General features: G+C 37.3%; 3 protein-coding genes and 1 pseudogene across 9 annotated transcripts; 2 read left to right on the forward strand and 2 right to left on the reverse strand.

Moving 5' to 3' along the window:
* The window catches only part of LOC148740617 (uncharacterized), a 1045961-nt pseudogene that overhangs the window by 470367 nt on the left and 558165 nt on the right, over positions 1-17429 (forward strand).
* On the forward strand, positions 163-9779 carry LOC111347402 (uncharacterized). Of its 7 annotated transcripts, none has more exons than XM_088750323.1 (19): positions 193-433; positions 1722-1911; positions 2472-2680; positions 3074-3486; positions 3832-3891; positions 3967-4138; positions 4291-4419; positions 4521-4593; positions 4738-4849; positions 5048-5100; positions 5290-5416; positions 5543-5646; positions 5932-6034; positions 6227-6377; positions 6551-6635; positions 7282-7348; positions 7441-7523; positions 8039-8165; positions 8477-9779. In XM_088750323.1, exons 1-19 carry the CDS (start codon positions 364-366, stop codon positions 8783-8785), a joined length of 2637 nt encoding a protein of 878 aa, XP_088606449.1. In that variant the 5' UTR covers positions 193-363; the 3' UTR covers positions 8786-9779. The 7 variants fall into 7 exon arrangements, 6 of the variants coding, with proteins under 6 accessions (XP_088606450.1, XP_088606451.1, XP_088606452.1 ...); XM_088750321.1 differs by having other exon boundaries at positions 194-433; positions 8444-9779; XM_088750322.1 differs by having other exon boundaries at positions 194-433; positions 4741-4849; positions 8444-9779.
* Positions 8255-10783, reverse strand: LOC148740636 (kynureninase-like). Its single transcript, XM_088750327.1, has 2 exons — positions 10223-10783; positions 8255-10129 (listed from the first exon to the last, which is right to left on the reverse strand). The coding sequence occupies exons 1-2, from the start codon at positions 10370-10372 to the stop codon at positions 9998-10000; spliced, it is 282 nt and encodes a 93-aa protein (XP_088606453.1). The 5' UTR covers positions 10373-10783; the 3' UTR covers positions 8255-9997.
* On the reverse strand, positions 15105-17150 carry LOC111341840 (melatonin receptor type 1A). Its single transcript, XM_022948865.2, has one exon. The coding sequence runs from the start codon at positions 16856-16858 to the stop codon at positions 15905-15907; it is 954 nt and encodes a 317-aa protein (XP_022804600.2). The 5' UTR covers positions 16859-17150; the 3' UTR covers positions 15105-15904.

Below are 17429 nucleotides of genomic sequence, written 5' to 3' on the forward strand. Positions count from 1 at the left end.
AAAGGAAAATCATATGAAATATTTTCCAAGCAATTTTGAGTTTCACTCAATAGTCAATAAATGCACAGGTGAACAACCTTCAAGTCATCCTTGACACAATTGCATCTCTTAACAAACAAAAGATTACAAAACCTCATAATCATGGGAAGTCAGTAAAAGCAGGATAGAAATATATTTACATAATTAGTAAAATACATCTCTACTTATAAACACGGAGCACGGAAGATACGGAAAAATTGAGCGGTTCCTCTGATGCTGTTTGGCTAACAGCTCAAGAAAACAGATCAGGAAAAAAAGTTTTCAAAGGAACATTACGCTACCTTGGGCAAAGTTAGCTACAACGACGGCGTCTTGGTTTAGAAAATGAATAATTTTTTTCATATCAACCCGTTTAACTTCCATATTCTGCTTGAAATTTTCGTGTTCCTGGGTGGTAAGTAACAACGTCTGTTGTTTTCATGATCTGCACAGTTTGTAACTTGTACTGTCTTAGATTGCACTTTTTTTTTCAATAAACTAACACAAACAAGGCTCTTAATAGTCTCCCTGGCGGTGTTAACGCTGTAGATTAAACATACACAGGGAAGTTAATTTTCTCTTTTTGTTTCAAAGCTCTTTTAAGATCAATATATATTTTTATATCTTATTCATATTGATTCTTGTAATTTTCAGTGTAGCTACAGACATGAAAGAAAGGGTCTGTCTTTTGCCTCATTGTCTGTATCAAAGCCATTTTATTCCTCGGTGCGCTAGTGTGCATTGAAGTCACATTCACGTCGTTATTTTCCATTGCAAGTTGTAACTTACTCTGCTGAAGTTTATATCACGAGTGTTAATATGTTTAAGATTCAATTGAGTACTGGCGTAAAAAGTATCAATTTCTGGCTAAGCCCTTTTCACCCATAAACTCATCGTATGAAAGCTGCCGCGATGATGCTAGTCAGTGAAAACTTGCTCTGCTAAAGTTTTGAGAATGTTCGTAAACCCTGTAGCAACCTACAATAGTACATACACAAATTTGAAATTGGTTTATCCAGAAAGAAAATTTTCGATTGGTTGAGTCTGAAGAAGTTGGAGTCTTGGGAAATGAACGTTCATTAAATATTCACAAAGGTTTCAAAATTGTCACACGTGGCTAGTAAATAAGCGTTCAATTTCTTCGTACCGCCGATAAAAAAATCTAATGAATTCGAATAAGAGTTTGCACTGAGGGTGTTGATTATAAGTGGAGTATTTGTACAATTTTTCATGAAATATTCAACGCAACAGCAGGGCAGAAGTAGACGCACCCTTCTTGTTTTTGCTTGTAAATTATCTTGAAAAATAACGAATCAAATGTTCGCCATCAAGAAGACGTGATTCAAAGGAAATGTAAATATTAAAATTTTAAAGTTACAAGAACAAATATACGTTCCACCAACGTGCAGCTGGCTATCAAGATTTTCCTTACTTTGAGTGTACAAGCGATGTTATGTTACCAGGTTACGACCAGTTGGAAATGTATGTTGCTTTCCGTTCTGCTCAAATGCGAAGTTTTTATTGCAGTTTTCAGTATGCAAACGCATCTTTTAGATTGGGAATTTTTCAACCTTGATGTTGAAGATGGCTGTAGCAGATGAAATCCTAGGGGTTCATTACGCGCCAGCTGCATGACTTTGAAAAATCAATTGATTTAAAGGTTGGTATGTGATTTCTTGAATTATCTTTTATCTTGTCATTAGATATTTACCAGTCAAGCTCCTCACTCACATATCGCCATAGTTCAAACCCATGTAAAGGAGAAGATTTAGGAGAGAAAGGGGGTTGCAAGTGCGACGGAAATGAACGACTTGGAAGAATAATAGATTCGGCTAGTCTTAAAGAAGCCAAGAATGTTATTTCTGATGACAAACCTTACTGGATAGGATTAAGGTAAGGTAGAAAATTGAAATGAAAAATTTACAGTTGTTTTGAATCTAACATTAAGAGGAGAACAAAATGATTGAGGAAAGCTCGTAAATGAAGACTAATGAGATCCCCTGTAGCTGAATAACGCCACATACACCGGGAAAAATGGCGAGTCCATTTCATATTCATTCGAACCTGTAATGTCATAAACACTAGTAGGCATAAATGCGCATGAGCGGTTGCTATTTAAGATAAGGGATGTTTGAGGCATTTCAGGGAATGGAAGGAAATTGCCATCAATTGAGAGAATTCGCTGGTTATCAGGCAACTTCACTGAAAAATACTCAATAAAGGCAAGCTCCTTTATCTGGTCTTTGGGATGCAATAGAGAATCTTTTCCAACTGGTCAATTATAATGGGTACCTGGCTAAGTTACCTGGTTTAGTCAAAGATATAAGTTTTCCTCTGGCCTCTATGCTTAAAGATCTGTTACTTCATTGTTAGATGAAACCTAATATCCTTATTCCTTGCCTTTGTCAGCAAAATGTATTTACGTAATTAAGGCGAGTACTTTTACCTCGTAGCTATGAAAAGGGGAAAGGTTTCTGTTGGATAACAGAGAAGTACGATCGATGTGACGAGAGTCCTGCGGACCAGATATCGTTAATCAATATCATTCACGGCGAAAAAGAAGAATGGAAACCAGGGTGGTACTGCTTTTTAGTCCGTAAAAGTGAGGCTAAGATGAAGGCGAAAAAATGCCATGATAATGAGCGCTTCCTCTGCGAGACGGGTAACAACTCAATGAACTATTTCAGCTGTAGAGTGACACAATGCGAGATGAAACATTGAAAATGACAAACAGACAACTAGTCCGGTAAAGTTATCGATAAGAAAGGTTGCAATGGATAATCAACGTTTGAATTCTCTTAAGCAGCAAATGGGAAAATAATATGATAGTTCAACTGGTCAGATCTCATAATTACCTCTTAAACTTTGATAAAATCTGTAATAGGTAATACTTGAATTCACGAAGTTACTTACCGACAAGTTTATCACGCATTATGTGCGTGCATCGCCATCAGTATGAAGCGCACCAAATTAATTTTGTCTGCAACTGATCATTGAAAAAAAATCTCTGAGTAACAAAGCTGCTTATAGTTCTTTTTTTTTTTTAATTTTATAGAAAATCAGTCGTCCAAGTTGTCACCAAAGCACACTTCGTCTGTTAAGTCTAAGCAACCCGAAACCTTGGTAAGCAAAGAGACCGCAACGGAGCCAACTTCCAGTACAAGGTCTTTCGTGGCTAAGGGCAGCTCACCAAAATTAACCACACCAAGAATGTCCACAGAAATGTCACCTATCTTTGATTTTCCAAAAGCGACAACAGTTACACCAGTAGGGATCACCTCGTTGAAATTAACAAGTACCCCAGTTTATTCAGGTTTAACAAGTAATATACAGACAGCGGAGCCTATGAGTATGGTTTTTGGCACCATAAGAGAAGCATTAACCTCGGCTGCCGCTCCATCTTCACAAACAGAAGCTCTCATGGATAGTACTGTCCTTTCGGGGGGTAAACTGTCATCCAAGGATGAGGTATTTACGTACTTTTACATTGACTCGGTCTATTTTCTTTGGTGATGGAAAATCATCTGGCTGCTACTATGCCGACCCCAGTAGCTTTTAACCAAGGAAATATGCCTAGGTGGCTTCTCATAAAATCAGTATTCATTGCATATTGCATTGCACTCATATTACTCAGAGTTCAGGAGAGCCACCGAAGAGGATAAGGGGTAGGTCTTTCCTTCAACCATAGGCAATGTAAAACGAACTCTATTCTTTTTACCAAGCAGTGTTCATAACTGCGATTATTACTCAGTAATCACCATGCAGTTCAAATATAAATTACTCATGTATTCACAGTCTGTCCTTTTGTTATAGTTACGGAGGTTCTACTCAGTCATACAGTCTCTCAACGCCAGCGACCAAACCTCTCTTCAGGTAATACTAAATAGTGACGGTAGATTTCAGAATGTCTTAGAAGCTGAATGTTTATGGTTGGTTTTTAAATTTCAGATTGCAAGAAATGCGATAATCAGCTTAATAAGATCTCTAAAAGAGGACGCAACTGATAATAACGGCATCAATATACTGTCAGCCACCCATCAGCTGGAGACATTTGCCATCAGTTACGGCAGGATTCACTTTGAATCAAATGAGGAAAAAATTATCTCAGAAGAGCTCTTTGGTAAGGATCTGGACTTGCATTAAGATTTGTTACCCTTTAGGTTAAAAGAATATCTCGCAGACGAATGCAGCTACAAGGTTCAACCAAGCTGTATATCCACGGCGTTAATTCTGTCGCATTGTGTTAAATTATCATTTCTCATGTTTTTCCAGCAATGAAGATTCATAAAGTGCCGGCGAACAACGAAAACTCCATCGTTTTCTCTGCAGCGGATACGAGTTTCTCTGGAAAGGAGGGTAAAGCAAAAATTTCGCTTCCTTCGGGATTGTTCAAAGGACAAGGTACAATCATCAGACAGTGAAGAATCGGTGATCAGTTTAAAGAGGCGTTTGTTTTCTCAAATTCCGGTACATTACTTATTACTCATTTTTTCTTTCGACAGATTCCGTTGCTGTGAGCACTCTTTACGATGGTATCAAACGGTGGATCCCTGCGTCAGAAATTGAATCGGACGGGTACGTAGGTTTATAGTGCCCTAACACTATAAGTTGTCCACTTATTTATGTCCATTCTGTGACTAGTTACATTGCCTTTGGTCTTATTTGCCATTTCACTGGTGAAACGTGCAATTATTCATTTCATCATTCGCAAATTTTCAGAAGACCTTTAACAAACCTTACGCTCAGAAGTCGGGTGATTGCCAGTGCAGTATATCCCGAGCCATCTGGTATTCTTGTGGAAAACGTGACGATCTCTTTCAGTTATGATGAGGTATTTTTTACTGTCTAAACAGTGAAGTGTTGCTATACAGAAAGACATGATGTTTCAGTATCGTCTCCTTGTTCAACAAACCCATGTAAGAAGTAAACAATGTAAGCATCTTAGGTTTGAATTCTCTTTCTTGTAGAAAGTATGAAATAAGAAATAAGATTTTTCACATCTAATGTTTGAATTTCACCATCTCGTTAGGAAACACAAAATGGTGATGTTCCTCACTGTGTTTTCTGGGATTTTAATCGCAAGTAAGTTTGGTGCAGGTGATTTTTTGCGCAAGTGCATAGTCTTGAAAAATGTTGGTATCTGCGTTCATCTCATTCTTCAAATGTGGATCTAGAGCATCGGTTTTATTCTCTTCTTGTAAAGATCAAAAAAAGAAAAAAAAAATACCATGATAGGTTTTTTTCCAGATTAAATTGGTTTTTATACTTTAGATCTGAGGTGAATGGTTCCTGGTCTAGTATAGGATGTTCACTGGTTCAATCTGACGACAACCAGGTCACGTGCAGCTGTAATCATCTCACAAACTTTGCCGTTCTTATGCAAGTTGGAGACACAACGGTTGGTAAAATCACGCTTTTCGCGTTTTCAAAATTAAAGCAAAAACATACAATGAAGTGTACTATGACGTACCATAGATGTTAAAGCAGTTCTGTAATCTTTCTTTCCCGATTTTTTTAATGACAGATGTCGTCAGACCATAAAGTGGCATTGGACGTCATTACTTACGTTGGTTGTGGCCTGTCACTTATGGGAGAATTGCTGACTATCGTAGCCTACGTAGCCTTAATGTAAGTGTTGTACGAATCATTAAAATTGGATTCAGGTTTTTTGTTAGGATTTATTTTTGGTTGTGGGGTAAACTTGATTATTCATTAAGTTTTTCTTCCACAATACATAGGTACTGGCAATCTTTTGATAATCATGCTAAGTAATAAGACTTTAAAAATCCATCTTGTTTAATCTGGCTACAAAGTAATTTCATCGTATATTTCGATTATTCATGTTGTTTGCACTCAATGCGAACTGCGCTAGAAGTACTTGACCCTTAAAAGTATCTAAATCTCTTTACTCAGGGATCTAAAGCAGGAGCAAATTCAAATTCATTTCAATCTTGTGGTTGCTATAGCGATAGCACAATTGGTATTCCTCTGTGGAGTAGATTCTTCAGAATCAAAGGTGAGACAACGATCGCTTTAACTTCCTCATTCGTTTTTCCTGAAGGGGGGAAAGGTAGTCCTGGGAGACCACGCCTAAACACAAGCATTAGTGAATGAGCCAACTGCATGACACATTATGATTTTGTCATAAACTGTTAAGCTCCTAAGTGATGAACATGTGATCTAAATTTATGTTTAATCTTTACCTTAGGGAGTGTGCATCTTCGTAGCGGCGTTAATCCATTATTTTTATTTGGCTGGATTTATTTGGATGTTGATTGAAGGAGTTTACTTGTATCTAATGGTTGTTAAAGTTTTCAATACCGTTGTCAAGATGCGCTTTTTTTATGCTATATCCTGGGGTAAGTGTAGTTCATCTTGAATATCGTCTTGGTTTCTAACTGGCAAAAAAGGACCATTCTAGAGATTGTATTATTAGTTCATAGGGGGTAAAAAGCGCCCATTTGCAAATTCCTTTGCATATCAAGTCTTCCAAAAAAATTTCAAATAATTTTCATTTTTCTTATAATTTCAGGCTTTCCCCTGTTAATGGTGTTGTTATCACTACTGGTCGCTTACAATCTAGAGGGTGGTGTTAACAACTATGTGCATGGTGAATTGTAAGTACAAGCAATAAAATATAAACTTTCATTGAAAAAGACTATGCGCACTTTTACAAGTTCACAAAAACACAAATCTTTACATTCATGGTCTTGCATCACTGAACGTGTAGACATCCGGGAACATTTCAGGAAATTCTTTTTCATATTGTTAACAATTCAGGACTGACTGCAGTGACGTGGAAAGGTGAACAAATGCTTATTGACATCGGTAAAACCCACAACTTTACTGCCAGGTTATGACCATCACTCCCTTCATCACGTTAAGGATAAATCTGTTAGCAAACTGTAAATCAGTTGAATAAAGGCTGATAGTTTCTAAAGAAACTGTTTGGGGCTGCGTCGGTGGGGGTAACGAAATAACTTGAATATATCAACAAAGTTGAAATGGTCACGGTAAATTGGCCACCGTTACGATTATAAAAGCTGACGTTTCGAGCGTTAGCCCTTCGTCGGAGCGAATAGACGAATTGTGGGTTGTGTGTGCTTTTAAAGGCAGAAAAAGGAGCTACGTGATTGGTGGGAACATGGCAACGAAAAAAACACGAATAAATTAGTGGAATATAAATCAGTTGGTTTTCTTTCAGATGTTTCCTTTGTTTTGTCTTATCAATATAAATGCTTGTATCCTTTCTTGCAAATATAGTTGTTGGGTATCCTTCAGCAATAATCTGATCTGGACATTTGCTGCACCAGTTCTTGTTGTTTGCATGGTACGTTTCAGCTTTTCAATCGATACAATTTAAGTGCTCGTATTTTGTAATCTATTCGATATGTTACTCATTGGATACTTCTCTTTACACAGATTAATTCCGGACTCCTAACTCGAGTTATCTATGAAATCATTCACATCCAAGGTGACGGAACGTCTGAGTTCGAGAAAATCAGGTAAATTCAGAACAAAAACACATCTCTACTGAAAAGAAAGCCATTTTCAGTTTTTAACCCGAGATTGACAGCCGCCCCTCAATTTTAATGTTGTGACCATTAACCAACTGAAGACACTTGCGATCACTTTGCTGCTTGCAAAATTAAGCTGTAAGCTGTAATCTCGATTTCTGTCGAGATATCACCACTTAGGTTTGAAATATCATTGAACAACTGCGCATTGTTTTTTGGAAACGCGAGATAAAACTGGAACTGTAGTAACTTTGTATGGACGCCATAATTTATGGAAATTATCTTTCCCTAAAACTCAAAAGAGGGTTTTAATGGAAGAAGGATCGAAATTGTTAGAGTTATAAGACAAAAGAGAATTAAACTGATTAAATAATGAACAACGAATCTTAAATATTAATCTTAAATGCTTTAAACATCGCATTTACACATCGCATTTACCTCATTTCATTCCCTCGTTGTAGATAAAGCTAAACAATTTAAAATAAACTTATTTGTTGTTGCAGACAGGGTTCTAAAGCAGTAGTGGTACTGTTTCCTCTCCTGGGACTGACCTGGGTATTTGGTATTCTAAGCGTAACAGATGCTGGTCTGGTATTTCAGTATATCTTCACCACGCTCAACTCAGTACAGGTACTCGCACCTCTAACTCTTTTCCAGTCCCCAGAAAATAAAGGGATTTTTAACATAATAAACATAGCACGCATTGTGTGACAGGTAAGTTCAGTTTCCAAGCGGATGTTTTATCAGGTTATAGGAATGCCACTGGCCACCAATACCAAAGATTACAAAGAAGATATCTGTCTAGGAGTTTGCCACAAGGTTACATAGAATACTAATTTCCAGCAACTAAGATTAAATTTCTTTCATATAAGATTTTGAATGCTCTTTTTCATTAAACTTTCTTTTAGGGTTTATTTATCTTCCTTCTTCATGTTTTAAAGAATGGTGAGGTGCGGGCGGCTTTCTGTCGAAAAAGACAAAAGTGGATGGAGTCAAGGAACATTTCAACGTCTCGGGTTTCATCCCACAGCATGACCGTGCCAACTAAGAAGTCGAGTGAAGAAAAACCTGATGAAATGAAAAACATGGGGAGACAGTCGCCTTGTTCTGTGGTTGGGTACATCAATCGGACTTGTGTTGAGCAAGACAGAACACTGACCCCTGTTCAAATGCGATCGCTTTTAATCGGGTCTTGCTTTGCCACGCCGGATGATCTTACAAAGCCGTATCACCCCTCAAACATCCAGTAGCTCACTGTCCGCGCCGAGAGGAAATCCCATTAGTAGGTCTAGGGTAGCTACGACTGGTCTCAATATCCGGTCACGCTGTGCCTAAAAAAAGCCCTCATACTGTCGAACCTCGATTATCCGGACCTCAATTATCCGGACCTCAATTATCCGGACTATTCGATTATCCGGACCGTTCTTCTCTGGTCCCAATTTTTGCATAAATATTAATTAGTTGTGATCTTGAAAACTCTGAGTCGCAAAAAGCCCAATAATCCTTTCAAAAGACTGTTGAAACAGCGTATTATCCTGTGCGCTTTCCAAAATTCGCAAGTGCGACGAAACAGAAATATTCCGATGCGTTATCTGTAAATACATACAGAGATAGAAATTGTAATCTATATGAATATGAATGAGATAGAAATGTAAACATTTCATATTCATATTTTCGATTATCCGAACTCTCAATTATCCGGACTATTTACCGAGGTCCGGACGAGTCCGGATAATCGAGGTTTGACTGTATCCCTCTTCCAAAATGAAACGCAATCGTTTATTAAGTAAAAATCTCTTAAAATTCCTCACTATTAAACACTTTTCCATTTTCATACCCTTACAAATACCTTATAAATAACCACGTTCGAATGTGCGTGTAAATAAGTCCTAACATCATTGTTAGTATATTCATACAACCTTAAACACTGTAGCTACTCTTTTTAAAAAATCACGTTGTTTTTCGCGTGGTTGATTTCAAGTTCAAGTATGCAGTAACTACTAGCAAAATTAAGAGACTAGGTATATGAATTTAAAAAAACGCAAGTATGCCGTACTTAGTCGCAAAATTAAGTGAATAAATAAATTAATGAAAAAAATACGTAGAAAGATTCCCGTCTAACCTCATACAATTATAAGATAACGCCACAGTTTTCTTTTATTCAATTGCTGTGTGCATAATGAGGTTAAAACGGAAATCTTGCCAATACAAACGTAAACAATAAATATCATAAATTATATTGTACCATGTGTGCTATGCGATTCAGTGACAAGTTTCATTAACAACACCGAGCGTGCGCCGGCGCTTTGTGAGTGCGAACGTCGGTGAGAGTATACGCCTGTCTCGTGCACACCCGCTGCCCAGTTATAACGAGCAAATGCTGTAACATCTACACCCAGGGCACCAAAATAAGTGCTTCATAGTTTATAACACTATCCCATAGTGTGACAACAAGTTAACCACTATTCGGATTCAAAGGAATCCAGCATACGAAAACCTTCCTTTAATGACGTCGCAAACCGATGAACGTCCGTGAAGCTGTTATACAGCGGCGTTGGAGCAATCCTCATGACGTCAGGTTCCCGTGTATCCGCCTGAAATAAATTCAAACCAGGATAATACTATACAACAATATAACAGTGGACACGAAATGATTTCATTCATTTCTACACCATTTCAGTTCTTACCACAACTCCTCGTTTTTGAAGCTCTTTATGTACGGATTTTATTGGCTCAGAGAATTTGACTGACAGCTGACATCCACGTTCAGCAGGATTGACTGGCGTAATGATTGACATATGTACGTTTTTCTCGTCTCCTGTAAAACCGTTTTCCATTTTTTGCTGTTTTGTGGGTGTTTCTTCATCGTCTTGTGGCACTCCGAAGTGGTGTAGGAGAAGAAGCTCAAGATAAGCTAAAGATAAACATTTTCAAGTTTAGTAAAAACTCTTGCGTATCCAAAGTATAAAAGGGGAAAGTTCTAAAGAAACTGCGGTGCTGCATGCTGGGGTGACCTTGTATAACAAGACAATTTGGTTTGATCAACTGATTTGAATGTGGAGCTAACGCTCGAAACGTCAGCTTAAAAACTTTACGGCGGCTACTTTACATTATTAAACCATTTCTTGATGTTAAAGAAAGGCAGCATATTCTTCTCAATTATTTTAAGACCTTGAGTGTTGGTCCGGCCGGGGCTCGAACCCTCGACCTCCCGCACATCAGTCCAGCGCTCTATCAATTGAGCTAACCAGGAGGCATTAAACAATTTTGTTTTAAAATAGTATGGGAGTATATGGAATTCTTTCCCTTGAAATTTTAGATTTTAAATTCTTAAATCTTAAAGTGGTGTCTTGATGACAAATTCACCTTGCCTTTAGGAAGATCCCTTATCTTTGGATAGAAAAATTATCCTCGAAGATTCTTCAACTCATCACTATCGTCCATCATGAGCGCGAATTTCGCATCAGTAATTTCTAATTCAGCTGATTTTGCCAATCGGATGAACGTTTGAAGTGGCTCGAAATTCAGCTGCTCACTGCACTTCTTTCTTAGATCGTCGTACGATGTCATTTTAAGTAGTTTTGAATGCAAACACAATATGCCTGAAGGGACAACGTTCAATCAACTTGATACTCGGGAAATAATGGCCGTGAGACAATGGGTGTTGGAATATGTGACTCAATCACTAAGAATTCTGACACCTTTAAACACAGTCCACTCGCAGGAGTGAACATAAAGGAATTTTTCCTGACAAAGTATAACACATTCTTAGACAAGAGGGAGATAAGATGAGAGAAAAGTGATAGAACTAAGGCACACTGTTTGATTGAACACCAAATCCTCACGCCTTATAGTATATTGAAATATGCACAGGAGATAGTACAAGGAATTGAGATCTAGATCTTAGAAGGCAAAAGGGAACTTGTAGAAACTTGTTGCTAGATTGTAACCTTGAAATCTTTGGTCAAAACTGTTATTTCAAAACCATTAAGAATCTTCAACATTTCTGAACATGATCGGCCCAATCAGGAGGAGTGGGGCCTGAGTCTCAGCTAACAATTTCTCTCCTCCTAACCAGTATTCATTGCATGTCTCTCATCATGGAATACTTCCCTTAACAGAAATGAAAAAGAAAAAAAAAAAAAAAAAGGAAATGAAAATATACAGCTGCAAAGCTCGTCATTGGGGTTAACAAATGCAGTCATTATTTACAGAACCAACTTAATTTTCACAACAGGGAACCAAAGTATTACCTGATCATGATAACTGACTTTCCAATACACTCAACGATCAACAACAAACATTCCCGTGAACTCTTACTTTTTTATTTTTATTTTCTTTTTTTTTCTTGACATATTATAGTTACAATATAATTTGCTTAAAAAAAAATGAGAGCTGGCAATAACATAGTGGATTTGAAGCTTAACAGCTGGTAATAAATGTATAGCTAAGTTATAAATGGCAACAATAACAAAAAAGAAATATAATGCCAGAACATGAACTAAATGTTAAGCCTTTTTTGTCTTTTTTTGTAAGTAGGAATAAACTAAAAAAAGTACCTACATCACCGGTTAACAACTGCATTTAGCAACCATGAAACAACCATGTCTCCGACAAAGACAAATTGTACGCAAACTGTGTTAATTATGTCTGAAAACACTTGTTATACTGTGTATTTGTTCGTCCGAACCACCGATGACAGCCGTATTGACATGAGTAGAGCTAAGTGTGATTGCATAAAAAGCCAATCCCTTGATTGTAAGTTAAAGATGAAAGGTGGTACTTAAGAGCGAATGTTACCAACGGTCAAACATTTGGTGGCAACAGCCAAAAAATCGATTCGGCTCATATTCTCAAGTTGGGTAGGCCTTATAGTGAAACAAAGCACTGCATACTTCGTTTGGCTGAATATCGATTATATCTCTACTGAGGGAGCAATGCAACAATTTTAGGACTGCAATCCTCTTTTGTGATATTTCAATATGGACAGTTAAAGATGAAATTGTGTCAAATAAGCTGTGGACTGGATGTAAAATGCGAAACAATTGAGTTTGCGTGTGAATGTGTACATTTTCGAATAACTGATGGCACCGCCAAATCAGCTCATTTTATCCAACTTTAAAATTTGATTGAATCGCACAGAATCATTACCCCAAAAAATCCTCTGGAGATCGAAAAGAACCACACTTCGCCTTCCAAAAGCCAGATTTTCAGTCGATTATTTTATTTACCACATAGTTAAATAACGGGTTACTTTTGACCTATTTTTAATCTTGTAAGATGAAGGTCGGATAAATTCAACTAGATTGTGTAAATAAACAATCAAGAATTGCTCAAATTGCTTTTAACATATGTACTGATGTTGTTTTTCAAGATTTGGTACTTTTTATCGGTCCAAGAGTTGTCAATTCGTGGCGCGACACTCCAAGATTCGTCTGAAATTTTGAGCTTCAAAAGCTGCATTTTGGCGAAATTCAGTTGTTATCGATTTTCTCGAAAATAAATCGATATTCAGCCAAACGAAGTATGCAGTGCAAGGGATTGGCTTTTTATGCAATCACACTTAGCTCTACTCATGTCAATACGGCTGTCATCGGTGGTTCGGACGAACAAATTGTTCGTCCGAAACACAGTATAACAAGTGTTTTCAGACATAATTAACACCGTTTGCGTACAATTTGTCTTTGTCGGAGACATGCAATTAAAAGATAGGTTATTTTTTGAATATGCCTTATGCACCGCTTGAAGCCAAAAAGGGTGGGTGGATATAGTGGGTTTTTTAAGGCAATCAGAGTTTTCTAAAGCCGATATGAGCCTCAAAACGGTCGAGAGTTTTAACATCTGTCAGCATATCTATAGCAGTTATCATATTTTTGTCAAAAGAGCACTGGACCCTAAACCTATCAATGTGTTAGGTTTTTAGGTGGAGGTTGACGCTGTACCCGCGTCAGAGTGCAACGAATTACAACAGTGAAGAATTTCGTCACAGTTGAAGGATTAATCAAAGATAATTATTGGTTCATCAGCAATGCACTCCATTCTGTATGCCCTTGGTTAACTAGTACAAAACAGGTTTGCATCTAAGGGCTTTCGGTTTAGGAAGCTCTTTTCACGGATCTTGGAAACGTTGCAGTTCACAATTCTTCCTCATCTACGTTCTTTCCCCCACCCCTCTTTCCCAATTATCATTATCAATATAATTTTCAGATAGATAGATAGTTTATCAAGAATATCGTATTGCAGCCAAAAGGCTGAATTACATAACATCTTTTACAACAAAAACAAAAAATGTATGAACTTGTTATGGTAGAGGTGACGTTTAAAAGCTAGAAATGGAAAAAACTACTAAGCTAAGAATCGATAAATTATGTACGCATATTTACACTTGGTTGTTGTTCGCTAATCTACACATTGCTAGGATGAACGAGCGCTGGAAACGGTTGGTGCGCGCACGAGGAAGGTCTTATACACAGCCAACTCGTAATAAACTAATCTTAAACTTTGAGTGAAGAAGCATATAGAAATGCAATGCAATGATCCATAGTTCAAAACCAAAGATGAAGTGGTAAAAGTGAAAATTCAAAAATATTTTCCGAAGGAAAAAGAACTAATGTGGAAATAACTAATAAGGCAGGTAGATATATATACAACCATGACACCATCTAATTTGTACCAATTAAGCCAATGCTGACCTCCATACATTTGTCTTAAGGATCAATTATACAATCTGCCTCTTTTCAGAGCAAAGGAATATACGCCTACATTTTATTAAGAATCACTTGTCATAGGTGGTGTCATTCTTTTTTCAAAAGTGTCCCATGGTTGTCAAACACCCACAAATATCCTCAACAGTGGAAACGCAAGCTGGTGAAAACAACAAGTGCTGACAAAGATAATCTTGGATAAATTATTCAGACATCTAAGAGAATAGCATCCGCACCGTTTAAGATAATTCCCACCGCTTACCTTTCATGATTTCTCATTTTATGTTGTTTTTGACCGATTCATTCGCCGCTTGGTGTCTTGAAACTTTAATTCATACACAACTGTAACTGGTCTTTTCTTAATAACTCTGTTGCTGATGCACTTCCTTTTTAAAAACCCTTCTGTATATTTACACAACGTTTCTTTTACATGGGCCCTTACTGTCAGGGATAAAAAACGTCATTAGCTGACCGAGCCAATTAGAAAGCGGAGTAAGCTGTGAAATGTTCCTAAATCGATGACCGGCTTACGGATGTAAGCATCTCAGTTGTAATATAGCGAGATACAGGAAACGGTAAGATCTTCTGCTTAACATTTGGCGGTAAGGAGAGTCATGTGCAATCAAGTTAGCAAAATTAGCCCAAAATAAAGAAGCGGAGGTATGTTGAATGACTGGATCTTTAATAATTGAAGGTGCATAATCTCTGCACTTTTTGACGAACAGCTTTTAGCATCGACTGGGCAATCAAAGAGGTGAGTTTGTCGTTTGAAAAAAAAGTTTCAACTTAGGTAACGTTAATCAGTGAATTTTAATCCTTGTAAGATACAGAGAAAACCTATTCGTAAGCCAATTATTACAAGGACACACAGTTTTTAAATCTATTTACATTAAAATCACTTTTTTACAATTATTTTTTTTTTTATCTTAGCGTGTTACGTATCACCTTCCATATTGATTTACAAGTTTTCGTGTCGTTCTCAAAGGTTGTTACCTGATTCATGAATCTTCACTGACGAGTTTAATTTTTCTTCTCTTAGATTTTTTCGGTCTCGTTCACCGTCCTAGAAAACATCCCGTTTTCCCTTCTTTCTACAAAAAGAGTTGCTATTTATTTACTGATTCAATCAATAATTAATTTAATCCTCCACTCATTCATTCATTCATTCATTTTTTTTAATTCATTTCATTTTATTATTTCATTTTATTCTTAAATTAGAAGGGATTGAGGTCAAAACCATGAAATTACCGTCTGGCTTTTATCGGTCATTTGTGCATTCAATAATTTGTTTTAATTATTCAGTTAATCAGTTTGATTGAAAATATTGATTGCTATCAATACCTTGAACTTTTATAAAGCACCATTCTTCAATTTTTCACTATTTTTCTTTGTTTTCCTTAGAGCAATCAATGTTTTAGCAGTATCTGGAGTATTGAACTAAATTCTCCACTTAATCACTTTTTTCAAGCTTTCTTTCCCTTATGAGGCAACTTCACTTGTGCAAGTAGTTATTGTGGTGACTTTGAGCTCTTGAAAATTTTCAGGTTCTTCATTTGGATAATTTTCTTGGCTTTGGTAATTGTAGTTGTTATCTGAATTAATGTGATAGTTGTCTTTTCGACTTGTCAGAGTATTTGCCAATACATTTGCGCTTTGTGTTCCTTCTCACGTTGCATTGACTCCATCTCTGCCCTTGTTTTCACAGCATAGTATTTTTCGGAACTCTCGTTTGAACAGGTGATTCATGCCAGCATATATGAAAGGATTGATTGTGTTGGAAAAGTAGAGGAGAAACGTGCAGAGTAACTCAAAACTGCGTGGCATTTTTCCCACCAGATTGAAGCGCCTCAAGATGACAATCACCCAAAATGGAATCCAACAGATCATAAACGCAAACACAACAGCGAAAAGCGATTTACTCACTTTTATCTCGTGCGCACTGATCGCTACGTTTCCTGTAGATCTCTGAATCGTTGAAAACGCACCCAAGTTGTGTTGTCTAATCATTTTGGCAACTCTTATGTAGCTGATAATAGTGGAAATTAGCGGGAGCAAGAAGAATAGAGTAAGAACGATGCCGTAATGAATCATTTTCCCGCTTTCGCTAGAATGAGCCAAAGAACATTGCGCATAGCCTTGAACAAATTGAAAGCCTTGTAGACCAGTTAGGCGAGGAATAAGGACATAACACGCGACAAAGGACCACACTATGATAAGCAGGGCCTGTGACTTGCGCGCTGAAAAGAATTTTCTGTATTGTTGGTCAGACTTGCACATTCTCACATATCTGTTGACAGCAGTCAGCCCCATCGTCACAGGAGAAACGTAGATCACAAACAGACTGAAAAAACCATGAAGCTGGCAAAGAACCTCTCCAAAACTCCATTGACTCGTTATTAGTGCACCAGTTCCAAGAGGCGTCACAAAAACAGCGGAAAGCAAGTCACTTACTGCTAAAGCGATGATGTATAAGTTTGTCGTCGTGCGAAGTCTGGTGTTCCTGTAAACTGAAATACAAACCAAAGTGTTCCCAGTCAAAGACAAAATATTCAAGATGACCAATGAGCTTACTTCCACAATCTTTAGGGGAAGACTCCTAGAATTAAGATCGTCGGCCATTTCACCGTTCACAACCGGAAAGCATAACGATTATGCTGCTTCGTTTCCTTCCTTATTTGTTTGGTCAATGTTTCAACGACTTGTGAAACTTAGAAGAAAAATACATTAGCACCGGGTGATCTCTCTGAGTGTATAAGGGTATAATGGGCCTCAGAGGTGAAGAGGAAAAGTTCACTTTCCGCTGCTTGTGTTGACGAAAGCACTCTTTTGAACAAAATAAGAAAACTGTCCAATTGTATATGAATGGTTGGTCAGAATAAATTACTCAAATTGGCAACGTCTAAATAAAATTAAAGCACCTGGCGTGATAGATATCTTTTGTTTAAAAAACATTGGAGAAATATAGTTTATCTAGCGCGATCTCCTTTTGAACTTCAGTTACTTTTAGCTTAAAGCTTAGTCAGTCGTCTACAAAACATCTAGATCCTTAGATAGGGCAACTTGAGAGATATCGAGCGTCACTAAGCACCAAGAGGGCTTTGAATAAATAAAACAAGTGCCAATCTTCCGCATCAAACAAAGCAAGATATAAATATTGATTAACGCAAACTTTTCCAAAACAAGCCGCAGC

Source organism: Stylophora pistillata, chromosome 2, assembly GCF_964205215.1.
Source record: "Stylophora pistillata chromosome 2, jaStyPist1.2, whole genome shotgun sequence".
Classification (NCBI taxonomy): Eukaryota; Metazoa; Cnidaria; class Anthozoa; order Scleractinia; family Pocilloporidae; genus Stylophora; species Stylophora pistillata.

Bases quoted from the DNA above. Each gene is read 5' to 3' on its own strand.
- LOC111347402 (XM_088750321.1), top strand. From the start codon at position 364: ATGAATAATTTTTTTCATATCAACCCGTTTAACTTCCATATTCTGCTT. The intron at 3,487-3,831 runs GTATTTACGTAC...CTTTTGTTATAG, and splicing joins AACTGTCATCCAAGGATGAG to TTACGGAGGTTCTACTCAGT. The intron at 7,349-7,440 runs GTACGTTTCAGC...CTCTTTACACAG, and splicing joins CAGTTCTTGTTGTTTGCATG to ATTAATTCCGGACTCCTAAC.
- LOC148740636 (XM_088750327.1), bottom strand. From the start codon at position 10,372: ATGGAAAACGGTTTTACAGGAGACGAGAAAAACGTACATATGTCAATC. The intron at 10,130-10,222 runs GTAAGAACTGAA...AATTTATTTCAG, and splicing joins TTCAAAAACGAGGAGTTGTG to GCGGATACACGGGAACCTGA.
- LOC111341840 (XM_022948865.2), bottom strand. From the start codon at position 16,858: ATGGCCGACGATCTTAATTCTAGGAGTCTTCCCCTAAAGATTGTGGAA.